Below are 20,408 nucleotides of genomic sequence, written 5' to 3'. Positions count from 1 at the left end.
ATAGGTAATATTCCTGTTACCCTTTGAAACCCTATTTCAGCTCATCATAAAAATAGGAGCCCTTAAATTTCTACACATTAAAAACCCACACCCTATTAGATACATTAATCCCAAACTATATTTGATCACTTTAATTGGATTTAACCTTAATTGATAGTTTGCAACACATAATTATTCACATATAAGTCTAATGTTGGATTAAGGATCTAACACCTCCTTCATGAGTAACCCCTCACATTAAATCCAAATTCAGAAGTTCTTCTTTGAACCCACTTTAATACTCAATGCAAGCTTACTTTATCACATAAGGTCATCTTTTTTCCTAAACATGAACCTACTCTTCTTCAATATCTAAACTGTATTCGAGACCCCTGCCAACCTTTGGATCCTTCATCTAACACCAACCGGACCCTCTGCAAACCCATGGCACACCTGGTCCAACATCTAAACTGTATTTGGGATCCCTGCCAACCTTTGGCTCCTTCGTCTAACACCAATCGGACTCCATCAGTCAAACTCTTTAACACTTCAGTCCACCATCAAGAAGAGAATTTTCATCGGTCCAACTCCGAGAAGAATCCACTTGCTCATGAGTAGCCCAGTCTCGCAACTTGAAACTCTGATACCAATTTGATAGGGGATAAACACCTTGAGAAAGTCCACCAAAGAGCCCAATATGTAAGTGAGTAACCTAACTCTGACCCAAAAGCTTAACCATTAGGTCTTGGGCCCTTACTTACATATTAACCGCTCTTTTTCCATCTCTCGGACCAATGTGGGACGTAATTTTTTACTCACGAACTTAACGAGAACATCTTGTCCTTAGATTAACTGAGATCAGCAAACTCAATTCCTTCTGAGTGTCCGATCTTACTTGGGAAGCCGCTATGGCAGATTTCCACAAAAGTCCCATAACAGCTGTGACTGAAGTTGGGTTTAGAGATGATGTCCCTGCTTTAGTTTTGAGGACATCCAAGGCTAAGTGGTCGAAAAAAAGTATCTTTGTTGCATAATTGTGCTCGTATAATTGGCGTTTGGATAGCACTGTTGACATACCTGTAACTAACTTGGAATAGTTAGATGTACAGGGGGGAACTTGGCGAAAGAAAGAAGAGGAAACAAAGATGGGATTTATTTGTTCTGAGGATTCACATGCTATAGCAGCCCAAGCATTCAAAAATTTTATCATTGTGAGGCCGTCAACAATCTTTTGAGAGGTGCTAAGACCAACGGCAATGCCACTGCAAGCAAAAATGTTTACTTGGACCATGACTAAATAGGTTTGCGACATTATTTATGCCAAATTTGGATTGAATGCAAACAGTCGATTTATCAACTCATTCTCAGACTCTTTGAGGAAATCTGAGAGTCGAATACTTACTTGAGCATCAGTATGGTAAACTCCATCATCATTACAGCCAATGTGCAGATTATCTTAGACCTTTCCAGCTAGCGGATAAAAAGGTACTAAAGTTCTCGATAGTGATTGCTTTAGACGTTGCCTTCTTTGGAAATAACATCATTTAGCATGGTGCTTTGATTCATCGGCGCGAAGAAGTACACAAGATTAGAATATTCATGACGAGCAAGCTGATCAAGGAGTGAAAGTCTAAAGGTTCTCAAGTGAGGTGGAGTTGGAGATGCTGGTTTGACTTCTTCCTTGGATATGATCTCTATTTCCATAGCTGTAGTTTCTTGGCTGTGACTCAACTAGCTGCTGCAGATCAAAGGTGTTCCAAAAGTATTTCCTTACACAATATCTAATTGAAATTAACAACTACAAAATCCGCCTGATCAATTCTCAAGACTTAGTTACAGTAGAAATCTTTTCTTTTCTTTTTTTTCCCCATCTACTTAAGAACACTTTTTTTTAAGTTGCAGTCTTTCTCTCCTTTTTTTTTCATCATCTACTTTAGTTTGTTGGCACTTACGAAGTTTTGTTTCAATATAAATTGTGCTAATCATAAAATGAGTAGCATCATTAAGGTTATGCAAAGCACTAAAATTAACACATTAGAGATGAATACCAGCTAGTATTGGAAGGGAAAATACCTAAATGGCCCTCAAACTTTCATGTTCTTATACTTTTAGCCCGCTGTGACTATTAAATGTTTTTTTTTTTGCCCCCTGAATTCTTAAAAGAGTGTTCCTATAGCTCTTTCCTCGATTTGAGGTGTTACGGCAAATGGATAAAGCATCATGCATGAAAGAGGAGCGAAAATGGAAGGCTTTTCTTTTGGAATAATAAACAGAATAACCCCAAAATTAGGGTGTTTAATTCAATACAAATTTGGCTAATATATCTGGAATCTCAATAACATGAGGAGTTCATATTGTGTTGACATATTAAAAATTATGACACCTGTTAGGCCTTCAAGTGCACAAACAAATGTTGAAATAGTGCTGAGTTTTGTCATAAAAATTTAGAATATTTCATGCCAATTTCTTTCTCTATTTTATCTCTTCTCACTCTCGGGAACATTTTGGTATAATGTGGTAATCAACCCTCGGTCAACAGGGTGGGCAACCGTTCATTGGCGGCAAATAATTGTAGCGATACATAGTTGGATGATTAAAAGATTAAAATAATGTCTTTTTGAAATATATTCCATTAGGTTTATGGCTCAAATAGATAGAAGGGGCGAATTTCTACTAATATTGTTAAAATAAAAAAAGTTCACAAAAGTGGTGTAAATTGAAAGTTCATTCTACATTAAGGGTTGCCGCAAATGGTATCGGAGGCTTCTTTAAAAAAATTATTTTCATTTTTTCATTTTTTCCCTCTACGAATCTAAGGAGTGGTTTTTTTTTTTTTTTTGTTGAAAAGCCTTCACTGCTCGTGAAATGAGAGGTGAAGGCAAATTATTATTTAATCAAACTACTTCGCCGCTCGCATTATGATGCAATTAAGAATCACCGCATAGTTGATATGCGGCGATTCGTTTAAATTTTTTCCCCTAAAACCTAACCCTATTTCTAATCATAAACTTAACCCTAAACTCAAAAATCACTACACCTTAACACATAATATAAATCCTAACCATGAAATCTAAAATTTAATTTACCTATAAGAATTGTGCTAATCATGCATGCTGTTAAATGAAAATAAAATATGCCCAAGTCATCCCTTTTTTAATATTTTAGTTTTAATGTTAATTTAAGTAATGATAAATAATGTAGGATTCAACCATTTAAATGATAAATGAGTGCAATAATTAGCACATGAACTTGAATGATAATAAAGGGAGATTTGACAAGAAAAATTCATAAAATATGAATATCACCCACCAACACGCATCTTGCACTTATCGCGCAAAATGGTAAAGTAGCCACATTTCCATTGTATCCTTCCATGTGGTGGATCTCATCTCAATTGTAATCGTTTAGACTTCCGAATTGGTGCCTGCACTTGTTCAAGCATTTGGTCCTGCTCATCATTGCCGGAGGGTTCTAATACAGGAGTCTGCCCGCATCTAGGACAAGAACCATGTATAGTCGTCTGAAAAAGAGCATTAACGAAAACGCTGTCGTCTATATGAAAAATAGGTGAAAAGCCTATCAAGGTCCCTAGAAAGTGATACATATAGTCAAGATTATCTTGGAACTTATTTTGTGGACGAAATGATGTATCATCCTAGAACTTATTTTGGTCTTCCTACGGAACAATGGCCACTTCGGGCAGACGAAGAAGATGAAGGGGATTTGGATGGGGTTGTGCGAGAGGGAAATAAAAATGTTAGAAGTTGGGGTTCTCAGTCGAGTAAACAATAAAAGTGAATGAACAATGACTAGCTTTATAGAAATTTGTCAACATAAATTGTTATTTTGATACAACAATAATTGTAGCAATGTTACTTTGACTCAAAATTTCTTTGACTGAAGTTGTTACCATTGATCTCGTTGTGTCTTGTATGAATGGATGATCCATAGTTGCTATATTTAAAAAAAAAACTTTTTTTATTCACCGTAGGTCCAATTTGCAGCAATGTTTTTAGAACCGGACCGGACCGACCGGTTCGATTGGTTGGACCACGAACCGGACATGTCGCCCGTCTGGTACCAAAGCTGCAAGTTAATGAAAAACCGTTGAAAACCGAATGAACCGTTCGAACCGTAAACCGGCAGTTTTTTAAAATTTTCAAATATTCATCCAAAACTCAAACCGATAATAGGATTGGAGCTCCTGGCATTCGAACTCAAGCCTCCACAATCACAACAAAGGCTTGTTACCACTGAATCACATTCATGGGACAATTTTTTTTTTTTTGTGTACAATGCTACTTATCTTATATTAAAAACTAAAATCTAATTAAACAAAAGAAAATCGTAGCACTAAGACACAACACCTTTTGGCTTTTGCTTCCCTTATCCTTGATTCTTTGTCTCTGCTTCTTCTCTTTTTTTTTCATTTTTTTCTTTGTAACCTTTCCACCTCCAAATCAAATACCCATGACAAAATCTTTCTCAAACCTTCCCCATACTCATCAAACTATTATCTTAGCTGATTTATAAGCAAGTTGGAAGCTTCAACTTTCATAAGAGTTTTTTCATTTTGATGAGTTTAATTTTTTCCTTTTCAAGATTTTTGTTTTCTATTTCTATTTGCAAATGATTCAGTACAAATATTTTACAATTTTTTGGAGTTTCATGTATAACTTTTAGAAAATTTATTATTATCTCAACTTAAATTTAGTTTTAAATTATATTGCTGAATGCATTTTAGGGACTTAAGTTATCAATAATCATGTTAGACTATGCATCAGCTGTCAAATTCAAGTGTAAAGTGAAGACCCGTGAAGTACTAAGCATTGAAGTTGCAAAAAAAAAAAGAGAACCGGTGAACCGGCCGATCGAACCGGCCCCCTATCCGGTTCACTGGCCGGTCCGAGATTAAAAACATTGGTTTGCGGCAAATAAAAAAAGTACGGAATTGTTGATCTCATTAGCCGCAAATGACCTTTGCGGTTTACCAAAAAAAAAGCCTTCGCCGCAATACAATTTGTGTCACCTTTACCGCAAAGGTCATTTGCGGTTTCAAGAATTCTACAAATGGCGATTCTCCACTGACCGTTGATCAAGTAGATCAACGGTCCACAAATTTAGTCTTGTGTGTCATTAAAAAATAAAAATTTTTTATTTAAAAAATAAAAATTCCTTCACCGCAAATTTTGTCTGCGGCAATAGGACTGAAAATTTTTTCCTCCAAATCACGACCGTTGAAATATGTTAATCAATAGTGATATCTGACTGAAATATAAAATTGTACCGATTCTTAAGAACATAAGAAAAAGGAATAATAGGTTGGATTTTTTGTTGGGCTGATATTCCCACCTGCGGCGGCCCTTATATCATCCCACAACACCACTTTTGTGATAATTTTTTATTTCGACAATATTCCAAAAAATTTGCCGATAGAAGGCTTATGAATATATGTTTTTAAAGAGTCCAGAAGCCAAAAAGATACCAATAATAGTTAAAGAATTAAAAGTATAAGATCGTTAAAGTTTGAGGTCCAACTGATTAAGAAGTATTGGAGTTTTTGGTATTGGTGGGTTAAAATAACTACTACATAGTTTAATCCTTTTTCACTAATTTTGTCATCAAAATTACTTACACTCCCTAATTCATAATTTTTTATATAATAATGATGATGATAATGATAGTTATTATTTTTTCCCTCTTGCTGATAGGACCAAATTTCGGTACGCCAATCTGCTTCACTATTATAACTGATGTTTAGTACAATTTCAGCTAATGTTCCTGTTTCCTTAATTGATTATGGTAAAATTACTGCTATAAAATCATGGAGAAAAAGCCCGAGGAGAGCTACCCATTTTGCACACTTCTTCTTTCTTCAACTGGATTGCCCTGCAATGCTATCCATCGAGATTCCGGGCTACTAAAGAGGGTTGTGCTGCAAATTATCAGCCATTTCCTAGAAACAACTAGCAAAATAAAGAAAAAAAAAAAGAAGGAAAGCATTTGTGGATTAATGATTCAAATAATGTTAATGTAACACGAGAGGGTTTAGATTTATGAAATAATCATCCATATTCAGTTTGGAATCTTTTTGCTTTTTTAATTATAAAATGAGGTATAAATTTATACTTGATCCTGTAAAGGATTTTTTAAAACTACAATGTCTGCATACTTATAATCAATTTTCTCAACAATTTATCGAGTCATGTGATTGAAAGTAGAAAGAAGATTTAAGTAGGCAAATGAACATAACATACAACACATATTCTTCTTCTTTTTTCACAAAATTTAGGATCTTCCCACTTAAATTAATTACATGAATGATGGTTTTAAGCAGAAAAGAATATCAATGTTCCAGTTTATTTTATCCAAATGATTAAAAAAATATAACATACAACACGTATTTTTCTTCTTTTTTCACAAAATTCAGGATCTTCCCACTTAAATTAATTCATGAATGATGATATTGAGCAGAAAAAGAATATCAATGTTCCATTTTATTTTATCCAAATGATTAAAAAAATAATCATTCTATAGTAAAAATCATATCTTGTAATTTTAACATTCCAAGAACCTTGGGGTCTTTCCTTATAAACTATGCAGAAGGACACTTTCGTTAACTCGACTATTTTAATGGTTAATTTGATTAGTTGGACTAAAATAGAAGGCAAAGTGAGAAGAAATAAACATTAGGTGGTGAACTACAACCTTAACCAAACTCCAAAAGGAGTTTTTATAATTAACCCTTCTTTTAAAACTTTTCTTTCCACTCCAATTTTCTAGTAGTTCACAAAAAATTAAATAATTTTTCGTTTATAAGCAAAAATACACTTGCTTTTTTTGAGAAGCAAATACATTTCCTTCAAGACGATACATGTTATAGAATCAACTAACTAGTAATCACGAAGAATTAAAAGGGAGTGTCAAACTTATAAACTGCATACAATCTTAGATCATCCATTACACACGACAGTCTTACTAATTTTTGTAAAAATGGAATTACTACGAAACACATTAAAAAAATAACAGTACATGTAAGAATTATTATAAATGTCTATCATAATAAATAGCCTACACTTGTGCCAGTATTCAAAAATTTTCCCCTCTGTAATGTTTTTCCCTTCAATGTTTATCCCAAACAACTTAAGTGAATATATTGTTATTTGATTTTTACATGCTTAAGTTTTTTTTTAACATCTTATATGTATAGTGAGTAGTATTTAGGAAGCAATCAATCCTCACTTTCAGATGGACCAACACTTTATATGGGATGAATTCCTTGATTTGTTTACTAACTTCATTATTTCCTTGTTCTGTTTTTCAGTTTGAGCAGCATGGGAAAAATTAGAATCAACCAAATACCTCTAGATATTTTTAATGGATTAGACATTTCCAAATGCCAAGAGTTTACTATCAGGATTTTTGAGGCCTACCGAAGACATGAACTGTTTTTTTAAATTTATTTCTGCTTGTATTAATATGATATATATATATGCAATGTAAATTGGCAGAGAGATAAATCCTATGAGGGATTGCATTTGTAAATTGATAGAGAGACATTGCATTTGTGTAGACACTGTTAGTTACCCACAAAATCATTAATGACAAAAGAGTCATTCCTTCTTTAATAGTGGGATAATTAAAAAAGCAAGCATTCAAGTGTGAGATTTCAAATAATTAAAAAAAAAATGGACTCAAAAAGCTTGTCGGTTGGTCTGAATTATGTGACGAAAATAAAGAGCGAAATAGCGGCAAAGCAAAGTATGTTGAATTAGGGGGAAACAAAAGTTATGTTGAATATGAAACATGCTTTTTATTTATTTATATATTTTGATAAAAACTTGAAATAATTTTATTAAACACTACACTACATACCTTCCATTCCATGCGCGAAATACAAATACGGACTTAGATTCTAGAGTCAAAATATTCTGAGGTTAGGGATGCTGGATACCATGTTTGCATCAAGCCCACTGATGAAATCTTCTGGCATGTCCACAAGCTCAAGCGCATCAAGACTAGATATGTGCTTCAGCTCTTCCGGTAACTTTTCTAAACTGTAGCACTCCCTAATTCTCAGGCACTGGAGCTGTGGCAATGCACCTTCCTCCACCTTTATTTCATCCACTCTTAGGTATCTGAGCTCAAGGAATTTCAATTGGTGAAACCCATGCCTAGAAATGACCATATGCTGTGGTCCCCTATTTGCATCTTTCATTTTGAGAAACGACAGCTGTCCCAACTTCTCTAGCACTAGCATTGGGTCATTCCTGAGGTGTTTTTCAAAGACAAGCGAGAGAGATTTGGAGGGAAATCAGGAGGCAGCTTTCTCAAAAACATCCCGGATAGCTTGAGCTCTGTTACATGATGGAGCTTAGAAAGTCCAGCTAGAGATGGCCACACTGTTGTTATATTACGATAAAGATGTAACGTCTTTAGGTTTTCAACCTCAGATAAATGCAAGCAGAGTTTGTCAATCTCTGACCTTTCACCCACCCAAATCCCCAGTTTCTGAAGACTTGTCAAAGTTATCATGTTATTGTGCATAATGTCATCAAAGTTTACGCCTAACAGAGTCTGGAGATTCCTCAATCCATCAATCTTAAGAGGCACATCGCACTCCATACGACACGCATATAGATGCCGTAAACTTTCAAGCTTCCAAATGAAATTTGAAACTCTCACTGGTTAAGAGTTGACAGGTCGTCAGCCTGTGCAATAATAATAATAATAATATAGAACCTAGCTACCACTAAGAGCAGTCAATAATTAATTCTAGGTACTGGAGCAGGGACTCTAGGTGTGCAATGGGTTACTTGATTCACCCTGTTCCCGAAGAGTTTGCTTAATCCGATATACCAGAGTTAATTAATTGACAAAAATTACTAAATAATAGTCAGTGGCGAGTAGGGTCGTCTCCTCAGGGACTGGAGATATCTGTCTCTTTTTAAAGTCCAATTGATAAGGGGGGATTTCACCGGAATGAAACTAAAAATAATTAGACAATTTAATTAAAAATGAATAAATCACTAGCACAAATATAGCAGGAATTTAATCAGGAATAAATAAATTCTAGCCAAGGATGCAACTACTCAGGCACAGTCCATTTATCTGATCATTGATGCAAGCGAGGTTCACTTAATTTATTAATAGGCTAGTTATAGTCTGACGACCAATTTTTCCTTAAATTATTGATAACCAAGGTACGACCGTTGATTACCCCTAATCAGCAAATACTCCTAGGTACGGCCATAAGAATTAATTTTCCAATTGCATTAATAACTAGAAAAACCTAGCCCTAATCAATAACACGCTTCGAGGGTTATTTAAATTAGATCGCACGTTCCCCTAATGTGTAAACACACCAGTTGCCACTAATATTAATCAATCAAACAATTACGGATTTAATTGACTAAATTGGCACGAGATTAAGAAATCACATTGAACATCGGGCCCTTGACATCCAATTAATAAAATAATCCCATGAAAATTAAATCAGACAACATGCAAATATTAATAGATAAAGGAACACGTGAAAACTAATTAGATCTCACAGATTTTCGGGACTGCGCCGTCGAGTTGACCCTTGACTAGATGGAAGACTTAGCCACGCCGCATAATTAAATCACCACACGAATTAATAGATTGCGAAGGCATTGCGTTTTCTATTAAGAAGCAAGGAATAAAAGGTGTTTTTCCCGTTGGGGAATATTGTCGAACACCTGGCGTGCGTCAGAGGCCAGTCAGGAGAAAGCAAAACTAAAACTGAACTAAAAGACTAAGACTAGAGATCTCCCTGCTACCCTACGTTATCTCTATTTAAGCAATAAAAGAAAGATGACTCAAGGCTCTCTACGTGGTCCCCACACATGTGGACAAAACCTTCAAAGTACTTCTTGCCCCAAGTCTCTTTCCGTAGCTTTCTTTTAAGAGCCCAAAGGAATAGATGCCTTCCACTAGCTTGTGGTCCCCCACCAATTCAAGGGCCCAAGAATTGAAACCCTTAGAAGTCTCCCTATTTTCCATAAAGTCCTTCCTTTTTAGTGGTTTTCTGCTTCATTCCTGAAATTAAGTCCAGATACCAAATACGAGTAAATATCAGAAATTAGCACACTATTTATCAGGGATAAAAGGGGAAATTACTAATAAAAATTACTAACAAATTACACCCTATCAATTCCCCCCACACCTGAATCATGCTTGCCCTCAAGCATGAGGACAATTCAACCCAACAATGGCCAGCTTTAACAATATCATTGCCAGCTGTGCTTATACCGAAATCAAGATCTAGTGGCTAAGTGTCAAGACATATCCCTCCCGGTTAGCTCCCAAGTTCCTAGACCTGTCCAATTCATGGCTAACTCACCTAGGAAATTCAAATATTAACTAGCAACAGTCAGCAATTCAGTCAACTGACAACCAAAATCTCAACAGTGCGAACCAAGGATCGGCAGGCCAGCATGATCATAAACTCACATTTTCCACATCTGATTTTTTTCCTTTTTGTTTTCTCTTTTTTTTTTATTAGATTGCACGAATAATGCTTAGTCCTGAGCTATTCAAATCTTTTGACGTGAACTCTGACATTTTTTGATGAAAGAACCCAGTTACTCAACTTTTCACAGTTCCAGGACCACTTACTCATAGATATCGCCACTTTTTGACGCGAGAGCCGACACTTGTGGTGAAGACTCCCGGTTACTAGGTGGCGACACCAGCGGAGCACAGCCATATGTTATTCACCATAAAACACCAAAATACCAAGTAATTACAGATCATAGCCTGCGTCATGTCCTAAATATGGAGACTAAGGTAAACAGGAGACCAAACTACACAACAGTGCCAGCAAAATATTTATATTGGCTAAACAAGTTAGCCATAAATTGCACCACGTCGTTAAACTCAAAGTATTCACCAAGAAAGCATGCTTTTACTTGCCACTGTAACTTAACTCATAGTACAAACCACAACTAACAAGAAAAAATGAGCTGCCAAAAATATTCACCAAGATAGAAGCAAGGGAAAGGCACTCAAAAGGGAATAAAGGAACAACACCTCCACAGAAAACACTTACTAAAAGCATAGCAAAAACACCCCAAAAACGAAAAATGGGAAATATCTAGCACTCAAACAAAGACCCCCCCACACCTAAATGACACATTGTCCTCAATGTGATAATATAATAGCAGAGAAAAAGGAAGGGGCAACGGTACTTCCCTGGAGTCGTCCAGACAAGGGAGGGCTAGGCGGAAACGGCGGAGAGAAGCCGGCTTTCTGCATAAATGCCGCTATACTCTGTGCCATTCCGGCGACATTGGTGTCAACAGTGACCATCCGAGCCTCCAAAGCCTACGTTTCTGAAGCCATTATTGGGACACATAAAACGCAATTGAAAACGCGCTTGCAATCCGCGTTTTCTGAGTCGCGTTTCCTTCACAAATCTCGCAGGACTTAAAACGCGATTGAAAACGCGCCTCGAACTCGCATTTTCGGAGTCGCGTTTCCTGCACAAAACTTGCAGAAATGAAAACGCGACTGAAAACGCGCCTCTAATCCGCGTTTTCTGAGTCGCGTTTTGAATCTTGACCCCTTCCTACACTTCATCACGCGGGCGCGTCAGGAGGAAATGCCACCTACATATCAGCAAAAACGAAAACTGAAACCCAAAATCAGTCGAATTCAAGGGAAGTATATTTAAACTATCACATGAAATCAAACAAACAATTAAAAGAAACAATTGGGTTGCCTCCCAATGAGCGCCTTTCTTTAGTGTTTTTGGCTAGACATAGCCCATATTCTGCTTAAACCAAGCAAATTGGGTCCTCCAAATGCATCATCTCTACCCGCTCAACTGGAACCTCATCATAATATGGCTTGAGGCGATGACCATTCACCACAAATTTCTTCTCCGTCTTTAGACTCTGGATCTCCACTGCACCATAATCAAAGACATTAGTTACAACAAAGGGACCAATCCAACGAGAACGTAGCTTACCTGGAAATAACTTCAATTTGGAGTGATACAGTAGAACTTTTTGTCCACATTCAAACGTCTTCCTAGAGATCTGTTGGTCATGAAAAATCTTGTTTTTCTCCTTATAAATCACAGCATTCTCGTAGGCTTCATTGCGAATCTCCTCCAATTCTTGTAACTGTAGCTTCCTTTGAATTCCGCCCTCTTCGATATCCATGTTGCATTGCTTGACCGCCCAAAATGCTCTATGCTCGAACTCGACAGGGAGGTGGCATGGCTTCCCAAATACCAAACGGTAAGGGGACATGCCGATTGGTGTCTTGTACGTCGTTCTATATGCCCACAAAGCATCTTCCAACCTGGAGCTCCAGTCCTTCCTATCAGGTCGAACCATTTTTTTCAAAATCGACTTGATCTCCCGGTTCGATGCTTCCGCCTGACCGTTTGTCTGCGGATGGTAAGACGTGGAGACTTTGTGCAAGACACCGTACCTCCTAAAAAGTGCAGTAATTGTCTTGTTGCAGAAATGGGTACCCCGATCACTTACAATTGCTCGCGGCATCCCAAATCGAACAAAGATATTAGACTTGATGAATTCTGCAACTACTTTGGAATCATTAGTACGGGTGGCCTTTGCTTCCACCCATTTCGAGACATAGTCTACAGCAAGCAATATATATAAAAAGCCAAAAGATGAAGGAAAAGGATCCATAAAGTCAATATCCCAAACATCAAAAATCTCAACAAAAATCATTGGGGTCTGGGTCATTTGATCCCTTCGAGAAATATTACCCACTCGTTGACACTTATCACATGACTTACAAAATAAGTAGGTATCCTTAAAGAGGGTCGGCCAATAAAATTCACTCTCTAAAACCTTACGAGCAGTCCTCTTTGGTCCAAAGTGACCTCCACATGCAAAAGAGTGACAATAAGCTAAAATAGATTGGAATTCATTTTCACTTACACATCTACGAATGATTTGGTCAGCACCACGTTTCCAGAGGTACGGGTCATCCCAGATGTAAGACTTTGCGTCAGTCCTCAATTTGTCCCTTTTTGCCTTAGGCCATCCTGCAGGAAACTTGTCAGTAACTAGAAAATTAACCATATCCGCATACCAAGGCAAAGACAAATTAATAGAAAATAAATGCTCATCGGAAAAAGTTTCTCTCAATGGGATATTATCTTCTTCGACTTGCACTCGACTTAAATGATCCGCTACCAGATTTTCAGCCCCTTTCTTATCCCTGATCTCCAAGTCGAACTCTTGGAGCAGTAGTATCCACCTTATCAGTCGCGGTTTGGCCTCTTTTTTGGTCAACAGATACCGCAGGGCTGCATGATCAGAGAAAATAATAACTTTAGCACCAAGTAAATAGGACCGAAATTTCTCTAAAGCGAAAATTACAGCTAAAAGCTCCTTTTCGGTGGTCGAATAGTTCAACTGAGCCCCGTTCAAGGCTCGAGAGGCGTAGTATATAGCATGGGCTGCCTTCCCCACTCTTTGACCCAGGACCGCGCCCACGGCATAGTCGCTGGCATCGCACATGATCTCGAACGGTAGGTTCCAATCAGGGGGTTGGATAATAGATGAGGAGGTCAGTAGCTCCTTTAACCTATCAAACGCCCCCTTACATGACTCATCGAACTCGAAGGGTACCTCTTTCTACAAAAGTTGGAACAGGGGCGCTCCAATCTTGGAGAAATCCTTTATGAATCTCCGGTAGAAACCTGCGTGACCCAAAAAAGAACGTACCTCCCGCACACTCGCGGGGTAAGGTAAAGTAGATATGACATCTATTTTTGCCTTATCAACCTCAATACCCCTAGACGATACCACATGACCCAAAACTATCCCGTGCTCGACCATAAAATGGCATTTTTCCCAATTGAGTACGAGATTAGCTTCTATGCACCTTATTAGAATTAATTTCAGGTTATCTAGGCAGTTATCAAAACTATCCCCATACACACTGAAATCATCCATAAAAACCTCAATAATCTTCTCAACATATTCTGAAAAAATACTTACCATACAGCGCTGGAAGGTGGCAGGTGCATTGCATAGCCCAAATGGCATCCTCCGGTATGCAAATGTTCCAAACGGGCACGTGAAGGTAGTTTTCTCCTGGTCCTCAGGTGCGATAGCAATCTGGAAATAACCTGAAAAGCCATCCAAAAAACAATAATAAGCTCGACCTGCTAATCGCTCTACCATTTGATCAATAAAAAGAAGGGGAAAATGATCCTTTTTCGTGACGACGTTCAATTTCCTATAATCTATGCACTGCCGCCACCCAGTGGGCTTCCGGACTGACACGAGCTCACCCTCCTGATTTGATTCTACCGTCACCCCTGCCTTCTTTGGGACCACCTGTACTGGACTTACCCAGGGGCTATCTGATATAGCAAAAATTATCCCCACATCCAGTAGTTTTAGGATCTCTTTCTTCACTACCTCCATCATGAGAGGATTCAATCTCCTTTGAGCCTGCCGAATAGGTCTAGCGCCCTCTTTGAGTCGAATCCGATGTGTACATACCGCGGGGCTAATTCCCTTGATATCGGCGATAGTCCATCCTATCGCCTGCTTATGGTCCCTCAAAACTCGAATCAATTTGTCTTCTTGGACTGTTGATAAACTGGCGGAGATAATCACTGGGAGTGTCTCCCCCTCGCCTAAGTACGCATACTTTAGGTGTTTTGGCAGCGGTTTCAACTCTAAAACAGGCGCCTGCACCACAGATGGAAGTAGCCTTTGGTGAGGTTCAGGTGTAAACACGGGTGCGAGGTCATACCTTATCTTTGTGGTTGGCAACGTCTGCAACGCTCCAATCATACATTTGAGCTCTTCACTCAACTCTATCTCAGCGGTCATCTCTGACTCGAAGTGCCTGGTCAAGGCAACTTCCAACTCATCCCTGCCTTCAATTTCGAAAACTTCACGTACAGCAGAGTCAATAGCATTTATAGAGAAGACAGAGCTAGCATGTGATTCTGACGGATACTTCATAGATTCGAAAATGTTAAAATGAACAATCTCACCATCAAATTCCATAGATAGGGTGCCCTTATTAACATCTATTTTAGTTCGAGCTGTGCTCAAGAAGGGTCTACCTAACAGTAAAGGTGATGGGTCGTGAGAGTATTCATCATCCATATCAAGCACGTAAAAATCAGCAGGGAAAACCAATTCATTAATTTTCACTAAAACATCCTCAATCAAACCGTCAGGGTATGCATTGGTCCGGTCAGCCAGTTGGATTATTATTCCAGTGTCTTTCAGAGGTCCTAACTTCAACGAGGCATATATAGACTTGGGCATCACATTAATTGAGGCTCCTAGATCTAACATAGCCTTTCCAATCAATACATTGCCTATTCTACAAGGAATAGTGAACATACCTGGGTCACCGCATTTCGGTGGAATCTTTCGTTGCAGGATCGCTGACACATTTTCTCCCACTACCACTCTCTCATCTCCCTTCAATCGCCTTCGGTTGACACACAGGTCCCTTAAAAATTTTGCGTATCTGGGTACCTGCTTAATCGCATCTAGAAGAGGAATGTTGATCTCCACTTTGCGAAAGATCTCTAGGACCTCTTTCTCCTTGTCCTGCTTCCTTGGTTTCTCCAATCTGCTTGGGAAGGGAGGTGGGTTGGATCTAACTGGCATGAGTGGGTCCGGGATTACCTTTGAATTTTTATTGTCACCGCCCTCCTCTTCCAGCTCTTTTTCAATTCGATCTTCGTCCTTGTCCTTAGGAATCACCGGGTCAGGTCCTTGGACCTCCTTGCCACTTCTCAAGGTCATGGCGCTAACATTCTTCGGGTTTAATTCGGGCTGAGACGGCAATTTACCTTGGTTTTGGGAATCCAAACGGTGGATTGTTGTGGCCATTTGACTTATCTGATTTCTCATGTCCTGCATTTCGGAGTCCGTCCTCTGCTGATTTTGCGTGAGGGTTGCCATCACTTGTTTCATCATCTCCTCCAAAGATGGACCAGAGCTTGGGGGCGGAGGTGGTCGGGGTTGGTACTGCTGCTGGTACCCTGGTGGCTTATTTGGCACGAAATTAGACTGCCTGTTCGGTGTATAGTTGGGCTGCCTATTTCCTCCATAACTGAGATTTGGGTGGTCCTTCCAACCGGGATTGTACGTATTCGAGTACGGGTCATAGGCTCTTCTTGGCGCGGGCGCGTGACCAGCCATGTTCACCTGGTCTGCAGTTTCTTCCTGAAGCATTGGGCACATGTCTGCAGAGTGTCCCATACCAGTGCAAATCCCGCACACCCTGGCCTGAGTTGCTCTCTCTACAGCCAGTTGCCTCACAAACGAGGTCAACTCAGTTAGCTGCTGCTGGACAGATGGTGTCTCTATCTCGTTCACCTTGCGTATTGGGACATCCTCTCTCGTACCGAATTCTTGTGAATTTTCTGCCATCCCCTCTATTAGCTCCCGTGCTTCCTGAGGGGTCTTGTTCACCAGTGCCCCTCCACTTGCAACATCAATTATGTTCCTATCTCTGAATAGGAGTCCCTCATAAAAATACTGAATGAGCAACTGCTCACTTATCTGGTGCTGGGGACACTTGTGTAACAAGTTCTTGAACCGTTCGCAATACTCGTAGAGTGACTCCCCTGGATGTTGCTTGATCCCGCAGATTTCTTTCCTTAGGCTTGCAGTCCTGGATGCAGGAAAATATTTATCTAAAAATTTTTTCTTCAATTGGTCCCACATGGTGATGCTACCTGGTGACAGGTAGTACAGCCAGTCCTTCGCAGAATCTTTCAGGGAGAAGGGGAACGCCCTCATATTTATCTGCTCTTCAGTGATTCCCGGGGGTTTCATACTATTGCACACGACATCAAACTCCTGCAGATGCTTATACGGCTCCTCACCTGGTAAGCCATGAAAAGAAGGTAAGAGATGAATTAGACCTGATTTCAATTCAAAGGAAGTGTTATCACTCAAACTCGGGAAAGTAATGCATAAAAGCTGCTGATTTAAATCAGGAGCAGCCAACTCCCTTAATGTTCGTGCATTAGCCATGGAAATTTCTTCTTGCTCTGAGTCACTCGAAGAATCACCAAATGAATCTGTTGGTTCAACTTCTGACTCGGGTCTCTGAAATGTAGCGCTGGAGTGCTCCTCTCTGAGCTGTCTGGTCTCTTTCCTTGTCCAACGCGCAGTCTTCTCTACCTCAGGGTCAAAAACCAAATTACCTGTACGAGAAGACCGAGGCATACACTAGAAAAAATACCAGAAAATTAGAGCGAAAATGAACTTAATAAAGAAACAAATAATGACGCCAGTCCCCGGCAACGGAGCCAAAAATTGACAGGTCGTCAGCCTGTGCAATAATAATAATAATAATATAGAACCTAGCTACCACTAAGAGCAGTCAATAATTAATTCTAGGTACTGGAGCAGGGACTCTAGGTGTGCAATGGGTTACTTGATTCACCCTGTTCCCGAAGAGTTTGCTTAATCCGATATACCAGAGTTAATTAATTGACAAAAATTACTAAATAATAGTCAGTGGCGAGTAGGGTCGTCTCCTCAGGGACTGGAGATATCTGTCTCTTTTTAAAGTCCAATTGATAAGGGGGGATTTCACCGGAATGAAACTAAAAATAATTAGACAATTTAATTAAAAATGAATAAATCACTAGCACAAATATAGCAGGAATTTAATCAGGAATAAATAAATTCTAGCCAAGGATGCAACTACTCAGGCACAGTCCATTTATCTGATCATTGATGCAAGCGAGGTTCACTTAATTTATTAATAGGCTAGTTATAGTCTGACGACCAATTTTTCCTTAAATTATTGATAACCAAGGTACGACCGTTGATTACCCCTAATCAGCAAATACTCCTAGGTACGACCATAAGAATTAATTTTCCAATTGCATTAATAACTAGAAAAACCTAGCCCTAATCAATAACACGCTTCGAGGGTTATTTAAATTAGATCGCACGTTCCCCTAATGTGTAAACACACCAGTTGCCACTAATATTAATCAATCAAACAATTACGGATTTAATTGACTAAATTGGCACGAGATTAAGAAATCACATTGAACATCGGAAATTAGCACACTATTTATCAGGGATAAAAGGGAAAATTACTAATAAAAATTACTAACAAATTACACCCTATCAAGAGCTCCGTATGTCAAGAGTTTGTAGGTTTCGTAAGTAACAGAAGGAATGAGGGAGCCTTCCAATGGATGTGCGTCTTAAACCGAGGTACCTTAGAAGCCTGACTTCACCAATTCCTTCTGGCAAATTATACGACATCTTAACATTCTCAAGATCTAGTATCCTAAGCTTTTTGAAACTTTTGAAGTTAAGACAAATGTTTTTCCTGTAATCGTGGACATTGAAAAAAAGTAGAGACCGGAGAGGAGGGGTCGAAGACCCAACATACTTTTTATCCCAAGGGAGACTATGAACAGCAAGGTATCTGGATTTGGCTGATATTTCATCATCTCTGGTGTTATGGATCTGGAAAAAATTTTCGTCCTTTGCCTTTCTGATTGCAACCTGTCGCAATAAATCATGGACTCTACAGCTTTTAATCCTCTCATCAACAGTCATTTCAGCCACCTGGACCATATTTCTGCTAGAAAGTTCTTCCACATTATCATATGCTGCAGTTTCCTCCAAATTTTCTGTATCTCTTTTCTGCATTATTCCCTCTGCAACCCACATATGGATCAACTTGCGGACAGAAATCACAGAGTCTTCAGGAAACAAACCCAAATACAAAAAGCAAAATTTCAGATTGGCAGGAAGGTCTGCATAACTTAATTCCAGAATTGCTGATACCCCACTCTGGCTCCTTGATAAATATGTGCTGAAATTGTTGAGAATTTTCTCCCATTCACTCTTCAACTTTTTCTTTGCCAGCAGCAGGCCACCTATAACCGTGATGGCCAGCGGCAGACCATCACATCTTCTGGTAATCTCTCTGCCCACTTCTTCCAAATCGGGAGGACACCCAGCATTATCCCCATGGCCTAAGGCCTTTCTGAGGAACAACTGCCAGCTGTCTTCCACCCCCAAAGTTTTCAACTCATATGGGTGGCTATAAGCATCTGCGTGTTGGGCAACATCCCGATCGCGACTTGTAAGCAGCAATCTACTTGATGTGCCAACATCAGGAAAGGCCCTAGCAAGACAATCCCATGCTTCTTGCTTCCATACATCATCAAGCACCACAAGATAACATTTATCTTGTAGATCTTGATGGAGCCTTCCTTCCAAGTCTTCCTTTTCCATCTTCTCAAGTTGCTCAAACCTCATTTCATTCAATTGCTTTATGATTGCCCTCAGCGTCTTTTTGTGATCGTAGCTTGAAGAGACGCAGACCCAAGCACAACAGTTGAATCTCTCCCTGACATGAGCATGGTTATAAACCTTTTTTGCTAGAGTTGTCTTACCAGCACCTCCCATGCTGACGATTGAAACCACACGGCGGTTTCTGGCCTCTTTCAAAAGTTCTGCCACCAGGGATTTTGTTATCTCCTCGAAGCCCACTATATCCTTGTCCTCGCTGAAAGGAAAGGATCGCCGGAGCCGTTGCAGCTCTTCTCCATGTGTAGTCATCTCCTTTCCAAGATTTTTTATACCATACTCTTCGCGGCAATCAGCAATCTCCTTGAGCCTCATCCGTAGGGATTCAATCTCTTTACCTATCTTGTAGAGGTTCACAATTTTCAAGGGATAATACGTCAATTTGGTGACGAGTCCCTTGTCCTTTGTGAGGAACTCAACTTTGCTGGCAAAGATCTCAATGATATCCTCCGCATCGTAGGCCGCAGCTCTGATTTCAGAAACCCAGTTGCGGATCCTCGCATCTTTATCTTGCCTCTGATCAGCATCTTTCAGGAAACACCGCATCCGGACCAGATCCTTTTGAAGTCTCTCAACTTGTCGTCGAACGCCTTCCAGGAAAACAATTTTTTGAATCAGCAGATCGCCAGTTCTCTCAATAACAAAAGAGAGAGCAGGGTCAGCCATCGTGGTAAAGTGAGCTTTGCTTTCAACAACTAGTAAAGGAGGAGAAGCTTTTGCCTGTTAGGTGCAGCTGCAAAACTTCTAATCTCTGTTGTTTTTAACTGATCTCAGCAGAGAGGCTCGATTCTCACGTGGTTCACTTCCTCGATTCACGTGATTCACAAAACAGGCGATCCTGGTAAGATTGTTGTATCTCCCAGGGTTTTCTTTCCTTTTTTCTTTCGGAAATTATTGCACCGTGAATACGATTTTTGTGTGAGAAAAATCACTGGGCAGCCACAGAAAGCGGACGGCCTAAGTGAACGTCAAACGGTCTCTCTCTTCTCTATATCCACTCTCGATACGTATATGTGTGTAGTTGCTTTTCATGCATAATAAGACTAGTGCTTACACTTTCTTTTTGTTCAATCTAATTAATTTGCA

The 20,408-nt window shown here is 39.3% G+C and overlaps 2 protein-coding genes across 2 annotated transcripts; both read right to left on the bottom strand.

Moving 5' to 3' along the window:
- Window positions 1-802: 802 nt before the first annotated feature.
- Window positions 803-1,683, bottom strand: LOC140004694 (epi-neemfruitin B 7-O-acetyltransferse L7AT-like). Its single transcript, XM_072044835.1, has 3 exons — window positions 1,503-1,683; window positions 1,323-1,401; window positions 803-1,241 (listed from the first exon to the last, which is right to left on the bottom strand). Exons 1-3 carry the CDS (start codon window positions 1,681-1,683, stop codon window positions 803-805), a joined length of 699 nt encoding a protein of 232 aa, XP_071900936.1.
- A 16,439-nt stretch (window positions 1,684-18,122) lies between these two features.
- Window positions 18,123-19,444, bottom strand: LOC140004693 (putative disease resistance RPP13-like protein 3). The gene has a single exon (XM_072044834.1). It carries the CDS (start codon window positions 19,419-19,421, stop codon window positions 18,123-18,125), a length of 1,299 nt encoding a protein of 432 aa, XP_071900935.1. The 5' UTR covers window positions 19,422-19,444.
- Window positions 19,445-20,408: the final 964 nt, after the last annotated feature.

Source organism: Coffea arabica, chromosome 4c, assembly GCF_036785885.1.
Source record: "Coffea arabica cultivar ET-39 chromosome 4c, Coffea Arabica ET-39 HiFi, whole genome shotgun sequence".
In the NCBI taxonomy this organism is placed as follows: Eukaryota; Viridiplantae; Streptophyta; class Magnoliopsida; order Gentianales; family Rubiaceae; genus Coffea; species Coffea arabica.
Note: the sequence above shows the minus strand (reverse complement) of the source record. Positions and strands in the feature narration are given on the sequence as shown.

Coding starts and splice junctions, on each gene's coding strand:
- LOC140004693 (XM_072044834.1), bottom strand. CDS start 19,421: ATGGGAGGTGCTGGTAAGACAACTCTAGCAAAAAAGGTTTATAACCAT.
- LOC140004694 (XM_072044835.1), bottom strand. CDS start 1,683: ATGGAAATAGAGATCATATCCAAGGAAGAAGTCAAACCAGCATCTCCA. Junction 1,402..1,502: donor TGATGTTATTTCCAAAGAAG/GCAACGTCTAAA, acceptor ATGATGATGGAG/TTTACCATACTGATGCTCAA. Junction 1,242..1,322: donor AATGAGTTGATAAATCGACT/GTTTGCATTCAA, acceptor TTTTGCTTGCAG/TGGCATTGCCGTTGGTCTTA.